We start from the raw sequence: 22,707 nt of genomic DNA, 5'->3' as shown, positions 1-22,707 counted from the left end.
CTTCCAAACTACAGGCCATTCACTTACAGTTGGTAGCAAACAGTGGGTACCAGCCAATGTACCCCCATCGTTCCCTGGATGCAGCCTGTTCTCGGTTCCAGTCAACCTCCTCTTTGGGACCCCCTCGTGGCAGGGACAGCTTTTTGCCCCTTGCCAGCAAAAAGCCCCTTACCCCAAAAGAATTTGGGTTCCATTTGTTTGAGGGGGGAATGATGAGGATGGAATCTAGATTCCAAAAAGGAAAAACCCTGGACTTTCCCACACCCAATCTCCCAATCTCTGTTACCTTTAACCTAACCTGGCTCTCCATTGTCTTACCTCCCTATGGCCCCTGACCATTTCCTACCCTTAATCCTATATAGGATCCATTCTTCCTTGGCCAGGTCCACGTGGTCCAGGTCCCAAGAGTTCTGTTCACTCCAGCTTACTGGCCACTTAAATTCAGATCTTCCTTAGACCCCTCCTCCAGTTACCCCAAACTACTTGGCCACTGGTAGATCCCTCCCATAGTCTTTCTGTATATAAAGTCCATCTTGTCTCCATTAAAGTGCTTAGATTCTTACAATCTAGCCAATAGCTTACTAACATTGAGACTCCTTAAGAGTCTGCCCACTATAATGAATCTTTAATAAACCTTGTCTTTGGCTGAAAAAAAAAAAAAAGAAATGAAATTGGTGGTCCAAATACTTTGTAGTAACTGCTCTGAGTTTGAGGCTACTCTATCTAGGGACCAGCAGAAAAATGAGTATGTCTCTGGTTTAGGAGGCTTTTTTGTATTTTTGTTTTTGTTATGTATTCTCAGTAAATATCTTCGTGTAAAAGGTAGTTGATTGTATTGCTAAGCAGCCTTATTTACTGCAGCCTAAATTAGTTTCAGTTTGGATTGGTTTAGAAATGACACAGATAGGGGCAGCTAGGTGGTGCAGTGGATAGGGCACCAGCTGTGGAGTCAGGAGTACCTGAGTTCAAATCTGGCCTCAGACACTTGATACCTACTAGCTGTGTGACCTAGGGCAAGTCAGTTAACCCCAACTGCCTCACCAAAAAACAAAATAAAACAAACAAAAAAAGAAATGGCACAGAGTCTCATGTTTGATTTATATGTAAGTACATAGTAAAAGTATTTATTATTAAGATAGTAAAATAGGATTAAGATTAGTAAGTAGAGGGGCAGTTAGGTGGCACAGTGGATAGAGTTCTGGCCTTGGAGTCAGGAGGATCTGAGTTCAAATCCGGCCTCAGACACTTGACACTCACTAGCTGTGTGGCCCTGTGCAAGTCACTTAACCTCAATTGCCTCACCAAGAAGCAAAAGAAAAAAAAAAAGAATAGTAAGTAGAATAGAGTTAGAATTAGTAAGTCCCAATAGGTAACAATAACACACTTCAGTCTCAATCAGCATCAAATTTTCACAATCAATCATCACCATCAGGGGAATCATCTACATCTGGATCACACGGGCTAGGAAGTCCTGGTTTTCAGCCTCCAGAGTCCCAACGGGAAAATTCCAAGCTATATGTCCTCACCACGGGGGAGACTCCAAAGATGAAGTCGAGGCTACTTGCCTCTAGCAGTTCCTTCTAAGAAAGAAGGCAGTTTGCCAAAATAAGTGTGTGATTGGTGGAGAAGGAGCTGTTCTCAAAACATCCTTAAGAGCAAGTCTGTTTATGAATAATCAGTTCCTGGAGGGGTGGCCAGCCCTTCCTGGGAGCAAATACCATAAACAATCCTTCAATGTCTATATAGGAATAAGATTAACACGAAAAAAGAGTCAGGGTCAAATTGCAGGCACACTGAGCAAGGTCAGAATATCTGTTTTTGAATTCATTCATCACATTGATATTAATTTGTCAGATGATATTTGGATAGTAATCATGGAGTCAGTGATGTAGGGAATATACTTACTAGCACTGGTAATTGCTATTGGGGGGGGGGACCCACCAGAATGGGAATTCTAACTGATAACATTAGAACCTCATCTAGGGGTGGGGAACCTGAGGCTTCAAGGCCACGTGTGGCCCTCCAAGTTTCACAGGACAAATCCCCTTAATAAAAGGATTTGTTCTATAAAACTTGGACTCAGTGAAAAGGCCACACTCTTTTCCCAGCCAAACTAAATGGAGGAATTACATGTCAGTTGAAGTCATTCTACTTTATGATAATATGAAAAGTTAAAACACATTATAGTAGTACGGATAGAAAGCTGGCTTTAAAGTTAGGAGGACCTGGATTAAATCTTGCTTCTAACTGTGACCTACCTGTGACCATGAGCAAATCACCTAACTCTCAAAACCCTCAGACCAATCCATGACTTGTAAGATACAAACGAGTTGCTGATCTGCATTGAATTGATGGAAGAATTTTCTACAGTTTCCTTATACAGATGAAAGTATAGGTGTCTATTCTCTTTCTAGTTTACTACCACAACTTGTACTTATTTGTGGTTCCCAGAAAGGCATCTCAGGTTCAAGGGGTAATGCTACAATCTATTCTACTGTGCTTATGAATCCCCATCAGTGTGTTTCCTATGGAGTTAATGGACTCAATTAGCTCTTAGCAAAGACATTTACTTAAATAGTATAGCAAGAACAATAGTTACAAAACATCCCTCCCCATAATACACACAATATCCACAGGCATACCTGTAACATACATGTGTCAAAGGCAACTTAACTTCTAGTAACGTAGAGCCAGAAGGTCCATTCTTTCTATGTAGAGTCATCTCAGGATTTACTCCTCTTCACTTACTAGCTGTATGACCTTGGGCAAATCACTTAACTTTTCTCAGCTTCAGCTTTTTCATCTATAAAATAGAGGAAATTATAGCATCTACCTTACTTGGTTATGGAGATCAAATTAGATGATCTATGTAAAGTTCTTTGCTTAGCGCATTGTAAATGTTCAACTATGCTTCATTCATTTATTCATTCGTTCATTCATTGCAGAGAAGGTGTTACTTGGCATTGGTAAAGGGCAGTTCTTAATCGAGGAATTCCCAATACCATGAAATCACAGTTACAGTTCCTTTCCTATCTATATCTCTTAGTCCATCACATGTTTTAGTTTCACTTTGCTCTCTTTGTAGTTTTGATTCAATAGTTAAACCAGTTCAACAAGTAAAGCACTGTTCGCCCTCAGTTCCTTGCCCCTTTGTTCTTTCATTGTTCACACCCTCAAATCAAATCAAAACAGATGTAGGAAGATGTGATTTGGCTATTACAAGATAGGATTGCATAGCACGTTCATGTTTTTTACAGATTTTCTTTTTGTTGTTTAGTAGAAAAGACATAGAATTTACATAACCCCATGGACTTTGTTCACAAAGTTTTCTTGGCAAAGATACTGGAGTGGTTTGCCATTTCCTTCTCCAGTGTGTCCCCATTTTTTTGATGAGGAACTGAGGCAAACAGGGGTTAAGTAACTTGCCCAGGGTCACATAGTTAGTATCTGAAGCCATATTTGTACTCAGATTTTCCTGTCTCTAGGCCTGGTACTCCATCTACTATACCACCTAGCTGCCATAGGGCTCAATGAAAACCAAGGACTTTGTAAATACTTATTGAATAAGATGTCAAATTCTGCTTGTGGTTAGAGCCTAAAATACCTAAAATGGCTGAATGAGGCCGATTTTAAAAAAAGCCAAATAGAGGTACCATTCAGACAGAGTTGACCTAAGTGCCAGAAAAATCTGTCCATTCAGATGTTGAAATTTTGTTTTTTTAAATTGGAAAACTTAGTATTTCATTTATAGAATTCACAGACAACATTTATAGCCTGGGAGTAAGAATATATATGTAATTTAGCCTGTAATCAATCACTGCCAAGAACAGAAACCTTTTTTTTTTTTTTTTTGCTTAGCCACGGGACGCATCATAGAATCACAGATCTATAGCTGGAAGAGACCCAGTCCATCCAGTTCATTTTACAGAGAAGGCAACTGGGGCTTAGGGAGATTACGTGATATACAAGTTTCAGATGTAATCATCACAGTCTTTATAGTATTTTACCAAAAACAATCAACAAGTATTTATTCAGTTCTTAATATGTGCCAGGCACTGGGAATACTTGTATTCCCTACTTGAAGAAGCCTACATGCTTTTTTTTTTTTTTAAAGGATCTTTTGTCAAGGTAATTAAAATTTTCTAAGTATAGTAATGCTTGAGGATTTGGTGCATGGGGTAAAGGTAATTAAAATGCAATTCTTTCTGGTCTAATGAGGAGCAGAAGCTGATACTCAGGTAGCTGAGAAATGTTTTGCATACTGAGACATAGTGAAGACTTATTTATAGCCAGAGGAGTACAAACACTTGGGTAGCTAATTTTGGTAGAGGACTCACTGAAGGATAATTTTAAATGCTAGTAAGAATTACAGATTATTGCTTGGACAAGAAGAGGACACCTTTTTTTATGCCAGCAGAGAACCAGGAAAAACAATACAGTGTCTTGAAATGACAGAGCTCAGCTTTTATTTAAAAAAAGACCATTTCTCTCTTTCCACTTACCTCCCTTCCCCTCTCAAACTCTCCCTTAGGGGTTCCCCTCATCCTTTAACCAAATCCTCAGAGGGTACAGTAAGTAACTGAACCAACAGGAATTCATTTAATTGTGCTATTCACTTCTTGTCACAGAAGCAGAATAATGGCATGTAACAGGGAAAGCTTAGGTGTGCAGTGGATTAGAGTACTGGGCCTGGAGTTGGAAAGACCTGAGTTCAAATCTGGCCTCAGACAATTACTATTTGGGTTATCCTGGACAAATCACTTAACCTCTGTTTGCCTACTCATCAATAAAATGGAGATAATAATAGCACCTATCTCCCAGTGTTGTTGTGAGGGTAAAACGAGATACATGTAAAGTACAGCGCCTGGCACATAGCAGGCACTCTATAAATGTTAGCTATTACTCTTATTATTAATTCAACATGACATAAATTATTAGCTAATATTCTCTACTTCCTCATCAAGGGGCACTGAGGAGGAATGCACCTGAAAGATGAGGCTATTGAAAGGTAAAGAAAACAACATTCACTCACTTCCAATCAGGCAATTAAGGATGAGAAATCTTAATCTACTCATTCTCAGCCTCAGGTTTAGAGTACTTTGGCATCCTGGTAATAAATATAAGTAGTAAAGGAGAACAAATTCCCATATTGGTAGTATTTGAAAATGTACATATTATTCTGCATCTTGAGTTCATCACTTGTCTATCAGGGTAGGGTAATTCATTCATCATCAGAATGAATGGAGAAGAATGAGCTAAGATTCTTATTTTAAATTATTTATTTTTTAACATTAATTTTTTTTTAAAATGAGTTCCAAATTATCTTCCTCCCTCCCACCCCTCCCCACCCATTGAGAAGGCAAACAATATATCAATTATACATGTGAAGTCATACAAAACATTTCCATATTAGCCATGTTGCAAAAAAAAAAAAAGCAAGAAAAATAAAGTGAAAAAGTATGCTTCAATCTGCATTCAGAGTTCCTAAGTTCTCTCTCTAGAGGTAGATAGCATTTTTCATCATATGTCTTTTGGAATTGTCTTGGATCTTTGTATTGTTGAGAGTAGCAAACGCATTCACAGTTGATTATTGTACAATATTGCTGTTACTATGTACAGTGTTCTCCTGGTTCTGCTCACTTCACTTTGCAATGGCTTGTATAAATCTTTCCAGTTTTTTCTGAAAGCATCATGCTCAACATTTCTTACAGCACAATAGTATTCCATTACATTCATATAACACAACTTGTTCAGCCATTCCCCAATTGATGGGCATCCCTGCAATTTCCAATTCTTTGCCACCACTAAAAGAGCTGCTATAAATATTTTTGTATATATAGGTCCTTTCCCTTTTTTTAAATCTCTTTGGGATATAGACTGAGTATTGCTGGTTCAAAGAGTATGCGAAGTTTTATAACCCTTTGGATATAGTTCTAAATTGCTCTTCAGAATGGTTGGATCAATTCACAACTCCACCAACAGTGCATTACAATCCCAATTTTCCCACATCCCCTCCAACATTTGTCATTTTCCTTTTCTATCATATTACTCAGTATGATAGGTGTGAGATGATAGCTCATTTCTCTAATGAATAGTGATTTAGAACATTATTTCATGTGATGGCTGATAACTTTGATTTCTTCTTCTGAAAACTGCCTGTTCATATCCTTTGACCATTTATCAACTGGGGAATGACCTTTATTTTTATAAATTTGGCTCAGTTTCCTATGGATTTGAGAAATGAGGCCTTTATCAGATAAACTTGCTATAAAATTTTTTTCCCACTTTCTTGTTTTCCTTCTAAAGGAGCTTACTTTCTAATGGTGAAGACAAAAAGAACACGTATAAATGTATATAAATATAAAGAAAATAAATAAAAGTAATTTAGTACAAGGTACTTTGGGAAGAAGCCTATTAGGAGTTGATGGGGGGGTGGAATCAGCAAAGTTTTCATGGAGAAGGCAATGCTTGAGTTGTATTTTGAAAGAAGAACTATTCTATGAAGCAGAGGTGAGGAGGGGGCAGTGATAGGGCATGGTCAGTACAAAGGCAAGAGAGATAGAGTGTTTTGGTTGTGGAAAAGATAAAAGTCCAATTTGGCACAACTGCCAAGTACAAGAAAGGTAGTGATGCATGATCTGTCTGTAAAGACAGGACTGAGGCCACGTTGGCATAGGATTTAAAAGACAAACAGAGAAGTTTATGTATTTTATTCTGGAGGCAATAGGTAGCTATTGGAGTTGGTCAAGTAGGGGAGTAACATGGTCAGATATATACTTAAGGAAAATAATTTTGGAAGCAGTGTGTAGGACAAACTGGGGTGGTGAATGGTGGCAATTCTGACAAGAATACAGCAGTTTAGAGAAGAAGTGGGTTTAAGGGGAATATGAGTTATCTATTATATAGATAATGAGTTCTGTTTTGGACTTGTTGAGTTTGAGATGTTTCCAAGACATTCACTTTGAAATGGCCAATAGGCAACTGAAGTAAGATAGAAACTTAGGCATGAGACGGAGACTGGATATATAGATCTCTGAGTCATTTGCATTAAGTTGTTAATTACACTCTTTAGAGCTGGTAAGGTCACTCAGAGTATAGATAAAGGAGAGAAGAAGGCCCAGGACAGATCCTCTAGACCAGAGGTTCCCAAACTTATTTGGCCTACTGGCTCCTTTTATTTTATTTTATTTTATTTATTTATTTATTTAGTTGTTGTTTTTGCTAGGCAATGGGGTTAAGTGACTTGCCCAGGGTCACACAGCTAGTAAGTGTTATGTGTTTAAGGCCACATTTGAACTCAAGTCCTCCTGACTCCAGGGCCGGTACTCTATCTACTGTGCCACCTAGGTGCCCCCTACCACCCCCTTTTAAAAAAAAAAACAAAAACAAATTACTCGGTGCCCCCGTAGAAATCTACTTTCTTTAACCCTTTAGTATTTTTTTAAAATATGCCTCATTTAAAATATATATAATGCATATATATAAAATGCCTCACTTAAAATATATATATACACAAATATATATTTTAAATGACACATCTTAAATTACTAATTTATTATAAATTGTGATTTTTTTCCTGCATTGAAATTTTGATGACACAACACTGTCATGTAACCATATAGTATTGTATTGTAAACAAGTCATTACATGTATATCCTCCTGCCGATGCACATGCATGCTGGACTTCTGACAATGTCCAACACACTGGCCTACCAACACTTGCTTGTTAAGACCTATCAGTGGACTTGACTACTGATCAGCTATAACTTGCATTTTGTGTGTTTATTTGGAAAATAATGTAATCACTACGACTTTAACTCTATTACACAACAGAAGAAACATGTACCAATGAGTTTTCAAAATAGTCTTACCTTTTCTTCTTTCCTTATGCTTCTACCACCCCCTTCTTTCTATTCAAGACCCCCCAATGGCACTCAAGATTACTACTACTCCCCCGGATCATTCCAGCGCCCCCCAGGGAGTGGTATTGTCCACTTTGGGAACTTCTGATCTAGACCAGGCCTGCACAACCTGTGGTCAACGGGCTGCTTATGGCCTGTGGGTATGCCAAAGGATTCTGGATGGCCTGAGAAAAATACCTGAAATCCTTTGGTGTGCTGTAAGTGGTTTGTGGGTCGCAGATTGTGCAGGCCTATTTTAGACCCTCAGGAGATGTTCTGCTAGAATTCTCTATTCTGAACTGCACTGTGGAAGTGTCTTGATTATTTTAATAAATTTCAAGACATTTTCTGTGTGGATATCATTCTATTTCATCCAGTGATCAAAGTATTCAACTCCTCCCAAATTGATTCAGGGCATGTTCACATTTAGTTTACACTTTCTATTAATTCAACAGAGATTTCTAGGCCTTCTGTAATTACATTACTTGGGATGGGGCTTGTGAAATACCCCTTACATGTGTAAGCAGCTTATAGATATCTCCTTTCCAAAAACAAAACCACAAATTATTCCAGTGCAATAACAAATAGGTCTATGAAATAATAAATCAAACTGAACAGCTGAGTATCACTACTCAAACCTAAAGGAAATTTTATGTGTAACTTAGATTTTAATAATGCTTAACCCATCCATAATATAATACTTTTATACCTTTCTCTGGGCAGTCAAGAGGTTCCTTTAAGATCAAACTCTAACTCTTCTCATAGAAACTCTTCAAGAAGTAGGATAAGTTACTGTGTCAACTTCAAAAGCAGGGAAACTGAAGTACAAAGCAAGAGGTGCATGCTGGGTCAGGATCTCACAACATGTCCATAACAGAGCTTGGAATACAACAGAAGTTTTGTGGTTCCCAGATGTTAATCCAGTACCTGGATGTTGTCTCCTGATGATCAAAACATTCTTACTTCAGGTATAGAGGAGCTGAAAGCACCCATTGATGTCTAAATTCAATAGTCATATGTTTATTAACCAAAAAATTGGCAAGAAAGCTAGAAACACTGCTGCTTAAATATTTCTTCTTTAAGGAAGGTTTGTGGGTCATGCCATTTTTTGGTCAAAGTAATAAAGAATGTCTTGGTTTTTTATGAGGTCTTGAGCCAGGGTCCCTGTGATGTCCGGACAGTCCTTTAGTCCACATTGGAGGAGAAACTCAATGCAGGCCAAATGCTGACCTGCACATGCCAGATGTAGGGCTGAGGGAAGATATGATCAAAATGAACATTGTATACCATATCTAAAGCAATCTTGAACTTGTGAATAGATTAACACCATTTAAAGCAACATCTACAAGCTATTTTTGAGCTATTTAGTTGCCTACAATGTATACTTTCAAAAGTTCATCACACTCTCCCCAATGCACCACTAAGATATGCTTTAAATAGAAATAAAGGCTTTTCAAAGTCTAGTGAAGTCTATATGTGGAAAAAAATATCAGCCCCACATATGAGTTTGTTGAAATGAAATAAAATAAATTCTGAGCTGTCCCATTTCGGTGAATTAGGACTGAAATGACTTCCAGGAGCCCACATTTAAAGATTTAGAGTGAAATATACAACTTGGAGACACACTGTAGATACCTACCCAAATATATGCTTAACCTCCCCGTTCCTCAACTTACTCATTTCCCATGACCTATTACTTCCCTCTACCACAGCCACACCTGGAAATAATCATATCCTTGATTTTGTCATCACACAAATGCACCACTTTCATATCATGAACTCTGAAATTCCTTCATCTGATTCAATCTCGTCATTCCACCTTACCGGCTGACTTGCAACCCCAAAACCTATTCTCTATCCTCCCTGTGATCTCTAATTCCTTGACCCCTCAGTTCTTTCCCAGGCCATCACCACTGCATTGGCTACATTTTCCTTCCTTCGAGATCTTAATCACTTGATGAACCAGTTTAACTCTACACTGTCTTCTTCTCCTGGGGCCTTTGTGCCCTTAGCCTATTGAAGCTCTTGACTTGTCAAGCCTCCCACCATCCACTGCCTTCTAATCATGCTGCTGAATGAGGATGGAGAATATCATAGAACTATGCTGCTAACTGTTCCACTACAAATTTATGTAACATAATCTCAACTGGGCCCTAACTATGGCAAGGCAATTATTTTACACCTCCCTAACTGATGCACCATCCCACTTTCCACAGCCGCTCTTACAGCCCTTTTCATCTCTTCTCAAACCTACCACAACTCCCTCTCTTCCCACCTTCTCACCTGGCCTCACATTTCACTGAAAAAACTGAAGCCCTTCTCCAAAGAGCTAGCTCCCTTTTCTCCCCTCCTCTGTATCATAGATCACTTAAGTGCCTTCCATCCCTTTCTCTCCCTTAAACTCTGTCTCATGAGACGAGGTGGCCCTTCTTGACAAGGCAAAACAATTGGCTTCTCCAGCAGACTGCCCCCTCCATCATTCCTCTCATCTTCAGTCTCTGTCTTCTGGCTCCTCTACTGCTGACAAATATTCCTAGGACTCCCCCCCACCCCCGCCTCCATAAACTCTCACTTCATCCATCCCTGCTATTTACTGTTCTATGTCTCTTTTCCCTTTTGAGGTTAAACTCCTTGAATAGGCCATTTGCAGCTGATGCCTCCACTTCCTCTCCTCTCACTCTCTTCTTAATTCTCTGCAGTATGGCTTCAAACTTCAAAACTGCTCTCTCCAAAGTTACCCATCATCTCTTACTCACAATATCTAATGGTCTTTTATCGATGCTCAATTTTCTTGACCTCTCTGCAGTCTTTGATATTGTTGATCGCCCACTTCTTGATAATCTCTTCTCTTTAGGTTTTCGTGATGCTGCTTTCCCCTGGTTCTTCTCCTACCTGTCTGACCATTCCTTCTCAGTCTCCTTTACTAGATCTTCATCCAGGTCATGCCCATTAACCATAAGGGTCCCCTGAGGCTCTGTCCTGGGCCCTATTTTCCTCTCCCTCTCTAATATTTCATTTGATGATCTCATCAATTCCCACGGATTAAATTATGCAGATGGTGATCAGATTTATTTGAACAGCCCTAACCTCTCTCCACAACTGCATTATCACATCTCCAACTGTCTATTAGATATCTTGAATTGGATGTCTTATAGACATTTTCAACTCAATATGTCCAAAGCTGAACTCATTATCTTTCTCCCCCAAAGCTCCCCAAGATAAAATATATGTAAATATACATATACATATAGTACACATATTCATATATATAACATACATATATGTATATGATACATACATATAGTCTACCCTGGTTATATCTATAATAGAGAATAGTTATATATATATGTGTGTGTGTGTGCATATATATTTATATACACACCCCCCCCAAGGTAGAAATGACAGGACTTGACCTAATTGATTTTGGGGGTGTGTGTGTGTGTGTGTGTGTGTGTGTGTGTGTGTGTGTGTGTGTGTAAGAATGAGTAACTGAAGATGATACCTAGCCTGAGTGTTGTGGTCTCCTAGATAGTAATACGGATGTAAAAAAGAGGGGAGGGTTTGCAAGGGTGAGGAACCTGCAGTGTTGAGGCCACATGTGGCTCTCTAGGTTCTCAAGTGTGGCCCTTTGACTGAATCCAAACTTCACAGAACAAATCCCCTTAACAAAAGGATTTGTTCTGTAAAACTTGGACTCAGTCAAAAGGTTGCAGCCAAGTACCTAGAAAACCACATGTGGCCTTGAGGCTGCAGGTTCCCCACCCCTGGTTTAGGAAGAAAGATAATTAATTCGGTTTTGGACATGTTGAGTTGAAGATGTCTATAGGACATTCAAGTTAAGCTATCTAATAGACAATTGGAGATGTGACAGCATAGCATGGAGAGAGGTTAGGGCTATTCAAGTGAAACTGAGAATCATCTGCATAGAAATGATAATTGAATCCACAGAGATTCACACACACATACAATCCTTTCTCTCCTCTGATATATTGCCACCACCCTGCTTGAGGCCCTTATCACCTCATGCCTGGATTATTGCAATAACCTTATGTTAATGGTAGGGTCTGCCCAGCACAAGTCTCTCCCTACTCAATCCATCCTACTCCAATCCATCCTTCATCCAGCTGTCACATTGATCTTCCTAAAGAACAAGTCTGACCACATCACCCCCATGTTTAATAAACTCCAGTGGCTCCCTTGTAGGATCAAATAAAAGATCCTCTTTTGGCTTTTAATGCACTTCATAACTTGACCTCTACCTACCTTTCCTCTCCATTTACTCTTCAATCTGGTGACACTGGCCTCCTCACTGTTTCTCCCACAGGACACTTCATCTCCATCTCTAGGCATTTTCACAGGCTGTCCCCTGCACCTAGAACTCTTTCCCACCTCATCTCTGCCTCTTTGCTTCCCTGACTTCCTTCTAGTCTTAGTTAAAGTCCCACCTTCTACAAGAAGCATTCCCAGTCCTCCTTAGGTGGCACAGTAAATAGAATTCTGGGCTGGGAGTCAGGAAGACCTGAGTTCAAATCTTTCCTCAGACACTTCTCACCAGTGTGTCCTTTGTTAAGTCACTTAACCTTTCTCAGTCAGTTTCCTTATCTGTGAAATAGGGAATAATAATAACACCTACCTCTCAGGGTTGTTGTGAAGATAAAATGACATAATACTTGTAAAGTTCTTTGTAAACTTTGGAGTTCTTAATCAGTATTTGTCATTCTTATTTTTTTATTCTTATTCTCTCTGAGATTATTTACAACTTACCCTGTATATATCCTATTTATACGTAGCTTTTTGCAAGTTGTCTTTTCCTTTAGACTGTGAGCTCCTTGAGAGCAAGGACTGTTTTTTGCCTTCTTTGCATCCCTAGGGCCTGGTACACAGAAGGTGCTTAATACATGTTTTTTGACTAACTGAATTATTAACCTATTAATCTAAAGACAAGGTACACATACATAGATTGGCTGGTATGATTAAGAATCAGCCGGGGTCCAAAGAAGTCATTATTTAGTTTTGTAAATGGAATAAATGATCTCATTTTTTAGAAGACACTAATTCAGCAAGGCATAGTAGAAAGAGGTCCAGGTAGACCTAGTTTCACTTCCCACCTCTCACATCTGTTGGCTGGGTGACACACTGATGCTCTAGACCAGAGTTTCTCAAACTTATTTGGTCTACTGCCCCCTTTTCAAAGAAAAGTACTCATTGACCCCCTGGAAATCTACATCCTTTATAATCCTTTAACGGTTTTTAAAAATTTGTGTCTTTTCAAAAAAAATATAAAATAATTTTAAAAAATGACATCTTAAATTTAATAATTTGTTGCAAATTTATGTTTTTTTCCGGCATTGAAATTTCCTGCATTGAAATTTTGATCACACAATATTGTCATGTAACCTTATAGTATCGTATTGTAACAAGTCAACAAGTAACACATCTCTCTGCCGATGCACATGCATGCTGGACTTCACGACAATGCCCGACATACTGGCCTACCAAAACTTGCTTGTTAAGACCTGTCAGTGGACTTGACCACTCATCACTTATAACTTGCATTTTGTGTATTTATTTGGAAAATAATATAATCATTATGACTTTAACTCTGTTACACAACAAATAAAACATGTACAAATGGTTTTTCAAAATGTTCTTAACTTCTCTTCTTTCCTTATGCTTCCATTGCCCCTTTCTTTTTATTCAATGCCCCCCCCCCAATTGCACCCAAGGCTACTACTGCCCCCTTGGACTGTTCCAGGCCCCCACCCTGACCCTAGGGTGATATCGCCCACTTTGGGAACCTCTGAGAGACCAATGGTGTCAAACTCAAAGAGGAATGGACGTCTGCCTGCTGCATATTGATTTAGAAAACCACAAATTAACATTATCTATATTGTATTGTATTTTTATTTTGTTAAAGATTTCCCAATTATATTTTAGTCTGATTTTGCCACAAATGAGAGGTTTGAAGCTGCTTGCCCATAAGCAAGTTTGACACCTCTGCTCTAGATAACTAAGACAATAAATTGCAAAGATGCAGATCTTCTTTGGAGAGGGTATTTCCTTGCCCAGAAGTTCCCTCAGCCAATGAGATTACAGATGCAGGCCTTATGCCTAATTAATGAAATGTAATCCTCCTAAAATGTTACTCGGCTACTTCATCACTGTGCCCTCAAAGTGTGTGTCAGTTAAGGTAGGGACTGACAAGTTCTATCAGGTCCTATCAAGCTGTAAATGCTTTGGGTATAAGCCTGATGATAGCCACCATGTTTTAGTTTAGCTAAATTTCAAAAGGTCATTACTATTCCCAGTCACTAGGTGATGAATTTCTTTGGCCATAGCAACTCATGAAACTATCTACTAAGGCTCAGAGTGTTGCAATTTGCATCACTGGAAATTTCATTCTAATGAAATTACAAATTCTTTGGAGCAAGTATTTCATATGAAACTCAAATAAGATCCGAATTCAATTTACAAATAATTTACAAGGTTTGTTTATATTGAGCATCAGTGACATAAATTCTTACCTGATCGATTTCTTCCATCTTTAGACTCAAGGTCAGCTCCCAAAGACAAGAGAGTCTTTACTGTATTTGTATGTCCCTCCTGATTTATAAAATACATTAATTTCATTAATGTCGAGTTGAAATCAGGTTTTAAAAATATATTCTAATATGCCAACTACTTCTTTTTTTGCCATCTTTTTACTAATACTATTTGTTTTTATATCATTTTCATTTGTGAATATGTCCCTCCCTCTTTCTTCTCTCTCTTTCCATTCACTTATAAAAAAGACTAAAGAAGAAAGAGGAGGAAAGTAGGAAGGAACCCCTGACCACTATAGATACAAGCTTCCTAGAATCTAAGATAACTATTCACTTCTGTACTCTTGTGTGAATCTCACAAAATAGGGGCCAATTTAACCACTGTACAACAGCAGGGACACTGTGCGAACCTAGCTTTAAGTACCTCCTCTTCTGGAGTTAATGGAACTCCCAGAGTTTACCTGTAGCATACAGGCCAGTTAAATTGCTCTTGCACGCTTATGGTTACCTTAAATATAGTTTTCATGGAAATATGGGGTAGTGATGAATTAAAAGACACTATGAAAATGTAACACACAGCATCAAAAAGTCTAACACCAACTGGTTGTATATAATAGGACTCACACTACATCCTTTGCTTACAAGTGTAGGAGATCACTTAAGTAACTCATAAACTTTTTTTGTCTGTGGCTGGTTAGTTCAGTTATTTAGCGTGTTATGATACTGAGGCTACAATCATGAGTTCAGTTCGGAACACAACCCTTAAAGCCTGATGGGAGGCTCATAAGATTATAGATTTTGAGTTGGACAGGTCTTTAGCAGTCCAGTTCAACCCTGTCTTTTTACAGATAAGGAAACTGAAGCCAAGAGTCACAGTGTGTCCAAAGTCACACGCAGGCAGGACTGGAATTTGAATGAAGGTTCTCAAACTCTAAATCCAGCATTCTTTCCACTATACTACACTGCTCCTAGAGGTAAAACTCCTTTTGATTGGTGGAAATTAATTTGTCTAAGTAGTTTATGAATCATAATATATAAATTCATATTCTTTTAATACCTTAACCCCCAATTTCATGAACAATAAATAAGGAGAGTCTATTGAGTACAACTTATATGAGTCTTTATAGATTCAAATTAAACTTTTTAAAAATGTAGAAACCAGGTATCTCATGAATATAATAGCTTTTTTAAGATTAAAAATTTTTTAAAAAATATTACCTATTGTGCATGAGATTGGGGGTGGGGTATTAAAAGAATATGAATTTACATATTATGATGCATAAACCATTTAGACCAATTAATTTCCACCAATCAATAAGCATTTTAATTTACCTGTAGAAGCAGTATAATATAGTGGAAAAAGTGCTGGATTTAGAGTTTGAGGACCTTCATTCAAATTCCAGTCCTGCCTCTGTGTGACTTGGAACACACTTCCAGACCCTTATTTTTTAAACAAGTTAACTCTTGCTTGATTCTGATTGATTTATTCAAGAGATGTTCTCACTGAACAAAAATAATTACTTTAAATGTGGGGAAATCAATGGAGCCCCACCCTTATAGGGCAGATTTCTACGTTGTGGCCTATTTAATTTCAGAAGGATTACTATTCAGAATTCACCTACTTTAGGAGTTGTGCCACAGGTGACTTTGTCAAACCAACTCACACAAAAGAGTTAAAAGATGTTAAAAATTATCCAGTGAGGCAGCTGGCTAACAAGTCAGAATAGGGATAGGAACACCATTACAAAAATAAAACCAACCTTAGCCGCATAGTGGAGGGCTGTGTAATGCGTTAATGTTACTCTCTCATCAACTCCAACACCAAGATCAGTGACTAGGAATCGAACAGCTTTATCTTGACCAGTGACTGCTGCTTTGTGCAAAGCTTGGGCACCTAGGATATCCTTGGCTGTGAAACAAGCCTATTGGGTGGAAAAAAAGACAAGAGAGAATAACAACAACTTCATAAGAAAATTAGAGTAAAGGAGTAGATGGGTTTGTTAATAACAGTACTGTAATAGCTAGATATAATGCTTTAAGGTTTACAAAGTGCTTCACATAATATTATTTTACTCTCATGCTAACCCTGTAAGGTAGGTGCTATTATTATTACCAATTCCATTTTACAGATGAGGAAACTGAGGGTGAGAAAAGTTAAGTGACTTGTCAGGATCACACAGCTAGAAACTAAGGCAGATTAGATTGAACCCACGCCTTCTTGGCTCTAAGCTACCTTATTCATAATGGGAGTTAATTTTACAAATAGTATGACAGATTTTACAGATTGTGGGTTGAAAAACTCTCCACTTCTTTTATATCCTTTTTGGTCACTACCTTTAGATAAAGTAAAGTAGGTATTATTATCTCCATTTCCATTAATCAATAAGTATTTGTTAAGAGCCTACTAGGTGCCAGGCACTGCACTGGGTTTTGGGGATACAAATAAAAAAAAGGAAAATGCTTACTTGAAATGAGTAAACGTAAGTTTTAATGGGGTAGAGTAGGGGGAGAGAGATAAGTACATATAAAAATATATATAGCCTGAGAGATTAAGTGCTTTCTTCAGGACTGTGCAGCCAATAATCATTTGGAGCAGAATTTGAACCCAGATTTTCCTGCCTCCAAATTCAGCACTTGATCCACTGTGGTGTTACTGCCTCTATGAAGACATGCAGACAAAATAAAAAAATATTGAATCCACACATAAATGTATAGGAAAGCATTTGGTTTAATGGATAGATAAGTGGTCAAAGGATATCAAAAATCAATTCTCAAAAGAATTCTGAAGTATTCACAACCATCTCAAGGAATACTCCAAATCTCTAATAATAAGAGAAGTGAAAATAAAAATAACCCTGAGGTTTTACCTTACATGCTGCAAATTGGCAAAGATGGCAAAAAATAGTGATAGTCAATGTTGATGAGATTGTGGGAGGATAGGTACATTGCTGGTGGAGCTATGAGTTGGTATACCATTTTGGAAAGCAATTTGGAATTGTGCAAATAAAGTGATTATAATGTCCAGAGATTCCACTACTTTGCTAAAGAAGCCACAGTTAGTAAAAAAGTTCCTAGATGCAGCAAAATATTTATTGCTGAACTTTTTATAACAGCAAAGAATTGGAAACAATGTAGATGCCTATGGATCGGGGAAATGGTTAAACAAACTGTGATACATGAATGTAATGGAATACTACCATGCTGTAAGAAACTATGAATGTGATGAATACAGAAGCATAAAAAGATCTACATAAACTGAAGAAGAATCAAGCAGAGCCAAGAAAATAATACACACAATGACTATAATAATTTAAATAGCAACCACACACTCAAAAACAAAAAATGAATGTAGCAAAATCATAAAGATCAAATAAGACTCGAAATAAGACATATAAGAGGACACTCCCTCTCTACCCTTTTGTGGAGAAAGGAGGTCCACAGGTGATGTACACGTTTTCAGACTTTTTCAACGTATTGATCGGTTGTGCTGATTTTTCCTTTGTCTCTTTCTTTCTTTCTTTTTTTTTTTGGTCTTAAAAAAATAGTATTTGTTATATGGGATGGCTCTCTGGGAGGGAGAGGTATACTGCATAAAACTATGATGATATTAAAAAACCCAAAAGATATCAATAAAACTATTTTAAAATATATGTATATGGACAGAATAAACATACAGTTAATAAATGCATATATATATATGTACATACACACATTAGTTAAATAGAAGGTAATTTGGGAGGATACTGTAACTGGTGGTGGGGAATCAGGAAAGGCTTCCTGCAGAAAACGGTGTCTGAACTGCATGCCAAAGGAAAAGAGAGATTCTATGAGACAGAAGCACAGAGTGTGTTCCAGGCATGTGGGATGGTCATTGCAAAAGTAGAGCAAAGGGAGCTGGCATGTCATGAGTAAGTACCATTCCAAACTGAAAAGGTCAATCAGGCTGGATCTCAGAGTACAAAAGAGAGAGTAATAGTATAAAGATAGCTTGAAGCCATATTATATAGGCTTTAAAAGCTAAAAAAGAGGAATTTCTATTTTGTAGATGTGACAGGAAACTAATGGAGCTAGTTAAGTAGGAGAGTCATACGGTCAAATCTGTGCTTAAGGTGAATTACTTTGGCGGTGGTGGGTAGGATGGACTAGAATAGTTACGAGACTTGAGGAAGGGAGATCAATTAGAAGGGCATTGCAATAATTCAGATGAAAAGTGATGAGGGCCTGAAGTGATGTAGTAGCTGTGTGTGGAGAGAAAGGGTCGGAAGCAAGTCATGCTGTGAAGTGAAAAGCAATAGGGCAAGGGAAAGTGAAGAGTCTAGGATGATGTGGAGATTATGAGCTCAAGACACTAGAAGGATGATGGTGCCTTCAACAGAAACACAGAAATTTGGAAGAGGGGGAAAGATGAGTTTAGTTTTAGACATGTGAGTTTAAGATGTTTCTAAGACATCCAGTTTGAAATGTCCAGTGAGCATTTGGTGATCTAGGATTGAAGCTCGAAGGAGAGACTTTCTATGGATAAAACAAAATGAGGTTCAGAGATGTTCTGGCCATGGTAAGAAGGCTAGTGAGCAGAACCCAGGGCTTCTGAATTCAAATCCACTGTTCTTTCTGTGCCTTTCTATACATTTATATGTGAATTCAATATTTTTCATTTTGTCTGAATGTCTTCATAGAGCCAGTATACTACAGTGGAAGGGCAGTTAGGTGGCACAGTGGAAAGAGGGCAGGACCTAGAGTCAGGAAAACTGGTCTTCCTGAATTCAAATATGGCCTCAGATACTTACTGGCTGTGTGACCCTGCACAAGTCACTTAACCTTGTTTGCTTCAGTTTTCTCATCTATAAAATGAGCTGGAGAAGGAAATGGCAAACCACTCCATTATCTTTCTCAAGAAAGCCCTACATGGGATCACAAAAAGTTGGACACAACTGAAATGCCTCAACAACAGCAACAACATCCACAGTGGTAAGAGTGCTAAATTTGGAGGCAGGAAAGTATGTGTTCAAATACTCTTTCAGACAATTGTTAGCCACATGACCTGGGAGAAGGTACTTAGCCTCTCTCAGGCTCATTTTTCTCATTTATTAAATAGGGATCATAATAGCGCCTGCCTTACAAGGTTATTATGAGGATAATATAACATAAGTAAAGCATTTTGCAAACCTTAAATTGCATCAAAAACTTTTATTAACTACTTATTTTGTGTCAGGCATTAGCTGGGAATATAAAGAAAAAGCAAAACCAGTTCCTGCCTTCAAGCATTCTGCAAGTGGAGATAGCACCTATACAAATAAGTACCAATAAGATACATAAAGAATAGATAGGAAATAATCTTAGAAAAGGAAATACTAGCAGCTGGGAATCTGCAAAGATTTTCTGAAAAAAGTTGTGTTTGAGCTTAGCCTTGAAAGAACTTTAGATGTAATCTAGTCCTCCTTGTTTTACAGATGAGGAAACTGAGACAGAGAAAAATTATTTGTCCGAGGTCTCACAGCTAATCTGTGACTGAACCAGTGAATCTTACATCCAGTCCAGTGCTCTTTCCATCCCACTAGGCAATGTGTCCATGTTAGTGTTATTTCTCCTAAAACATAAATTTGAGAGCAAGTATCATGTCTCTTTGTACAGGTTCCTTTACAATTAAGCAAATTTTCATGAAGATGACTGAGCAGTTCAGCCCTGACCTCTCTCAGGATCACTAGTCTCACATTTCCAACTGCCTAACAGACATCTCAAACTGTATGTCCCATGTTTCAGACATTTTTCAGTCATGTTGGACTCTTTGTGACCCAATTTGGGGTTTTCTTGGCAAAGATACTGGAGTGGTTTGCCATTTCCTTCTCCAAAATCATGTCCCATAGATATTGAAACTCAATATATCCAAAACTGAAGTCATTTTTTTCCCCCAAACCTTCCCTTCTTCCTAACTTCCCTGTTATTGTGAAGGATGCCACAATCCTTCCAGTTGCCCAGGTGTCATCCTCAAATACTTTACTCTTTCTCATTCTCCCATACCCAATCTATTGCCAACTTTTGCTGTTTCTATCTTGGTTACTTCTCTCCTATATACCCTTGTCTCTCCTCTGACATGGCCACCACCTTGGTGCAGGTCTTCATCACCTCATACCTGGGCTACTACAATAGCTTGCTGCTGGGTCTCCCCACCGCAAGTCTTTCCCTACTCCAATCCATCCTCCACTTATCTGTCAAACTGATCTTCCTAAAAAATAAGTGTGAGCATATCCCTCCCCTATTCAATCTACCCCAGGGGCTCCCTATTGCCTAGAGCATTCTTATTATGAGCTTCATAACTGGGCCCCTTCTACCTTTCCAGTCTTCTCATACCTTAATCCCTTCCACTTACTCTGCTATCCAGTGACACTGACCTCCTGGTTATTCCTCACACATGACACTCCATCTCCAACTTCTCTGGTAATCTCCCATGCCTGGAAAGTTCTCCCTTTTCATCTGTGCCTTCCAGCTTCCCTGGGTTCCTTCACCCCTACCTTTTACAAGAAGCCTTTCCTAGACCTCTTTAATCTTAGCACTTTCCCTTTGCAATGACCTCCAATTTATCTTATATTTCTTGTACATAGTTGTTTTCATGTTGTCTCTCTCATTAGACAGTGAGCTCCTTGAGGATGGAGACTTTTTTTTTCGCCTTTTCGTATCCTTCGTGCTTAGCAGAGTGTCTGGCATATAGCAGGCAGTTAATAAATGCCGGCTGGTTGACTGACTACCAAAGAAAATGGAAATGCAACTCAATTTAATTTGATTACGTCTTTAAAAAATAATGAAATATTAGCTGGGTATTGGAATGATAGTATAAAAGATGGGTTGGGAATTTCATGTAGATTTTATTTATCCATGTGACATGTCCTCAATTACGAAAAACTGAGAACCAACTGTATATATTTAACAGTATTATCTTCATGTCACCGAAAATTAAAGTGTTTTAACCAGTATCCTAGAGAAATTTGGTTGTGGAAGACTATTAAACTAGAACACAAATCTTTCTGACTGCCAAAATAGTGTCAAAAGTTGAGTCTGCCAGCATGGACTTTCCTGCCTAGCAGTTTTCCCCTTCAATTTGTAGACTCAAATTAATGAAATAGAATAGTGTCCATACCTTATGTTTTTCAAGGAGGAGTTGAGCTACGTTGATGTGGCCACATTGTACTGCATCCATAAAGGGAGTAATGCCACATTGGTCTCTGCTGTCTGGTTCATAATGGCACCTACAATCAAAGCAGGAAAGAGAGGAGTTGAGAAAATGGTAGCTTCAAACTCAATATCCAGTCAACTTTTTATCACCCATAAGAGGATTATCTGATATGCAAACTATTTACAGAGATCTGGGGCTGTCCTATCCTTTGAATTTTTATCCAAATACCCCAGTGAAGAGGAATTTGAAAGGGATAGGGGGAGACTTAATGTTTGAAGGTCTACTCCAGGGTGTTCCCTGTATATGCATTTCTGAGTGTATATGTGCTCTTCTGATTGCATTTTATAAGGTAAATATATATGGATTTTAGGTAGTATATTCCTTTGTTTCATCCTTGCATTTGTCCTCTTTCGTTTCATTTACCTCTCATTTACGACTTTCAACAGTTTCCATAGATTTAATAATTATCTTTCTATAGTTAACTCTCTCATCTATATATCCAGACCTAGTCCTGAGTTCCAGGCCTGTATCACTGACGATTGGATATTTCTTTTTCTTTTTTTTTTCTTTTTTTGGTGAGGCAATTGGGGTTAAGTGATTTGCCTAGGGTCACAAGCTAGTGAGTATCATGTGTCTGAGGCTGGATATGAACTTAGGTCCTCCTGCTCCTGGGCCGGTACTCTATCCACTGTGCCACCTAGCAAAAAAAGAGGAATTTCTATTTTGTAGATTTAACAGGAAACTAATGGAGTTAGTTAAGTAGGAGAATCATATGATCAAATCCATGCTTAAGGTGAATTCCTTTGGCAGTGATGGGCAGGATGGATTAGAGTGGTTAAGAGACTTGAGGAAGGGAGATCAATTAGAAGGGCATTGAAATAATCTCCCTTACCCTCTGTGACTAGAGGGAGGAGATTCTAGCTTTGAAGGATCTGAAGAATGTTGGACTTCCTATACTCCCTTTGGTATTCTAAATGGTATCCTTGATCAGCTGGCAACAGTGTCTACACTGGGAACCAATGGTTGATTAAATACAGATTTACCATGCTTAAGGGGAATTTCTTGAGCAGTCCACAAATGGAGAAAAGAACTCCAA

The 22,707-nt window shown here is 38.3% G+C and overlaps 1 protein-coding gene across 2 annotated transcripts in view; it reads right to left on the bottom strand.

The window, feature by feature from the left end:
- Window positions 1–2,648: 2,648 nt before the first annotated feature.
- ANKRD16 (ankyrin repeat domain 16) overlaps window positions 2,649–22,707 on the bottom strand; it is a 35,993-nt gene continuing 15,934 nt past the window's right edge. The window contains exons 4-8 of one of the 2 annotated variants that reach the window (XR_003568833.1): window positions 21,576–21,684; window positions 16,204–16,365; window positions 14,426–14,504; window positions 8,611–9,152; window positions 2,649–2,803 (exon numbers count right to left, since the gene is read on the bottom strand). Coding sequence is in view for 1 of the 2 variants with exons in the window: in XM_027858965.1 (XP_027714766.1) it covers window positions 8,998–9,152; window positions 14,426–14,504; window positions 16,204–16,365; window positions 21,576–21,684 (505 nt within the window). In the remaining variant the exon portion in view is untranslated. Of the gene's footprint in view, window positions 2,804–7,581; window positions 9,153–14,425; window positions 14,505–16,203; window positions 16,366–21,575; window positions 21,685–22,707 lie in introns of those variants that run through there. The other variant, XM_027858965.1, reaches the window with a different exon arrangement.

The sequence above is a fragment of the Vombatus ursinus genome, unplaced genomic scaffold, assembly GCF_900497805.2.
Source record: "Vombatus ursinus unplaced genomic scaffold, bare-nosed wombat genome assembly UNPS02013950.1, whole genome shotgun sequence".
NCBI lineage: Eukaryota > Metazoa > Chordata > Mammalia > Diprotodontia > Vombatidae > Vombatus > Vombatus ursinus.
The sequence above is the reverse complement of the archived record's forward strand: the minus strand, read 5'-3'. Positions and strand labels throughout refer to the sequence as shown.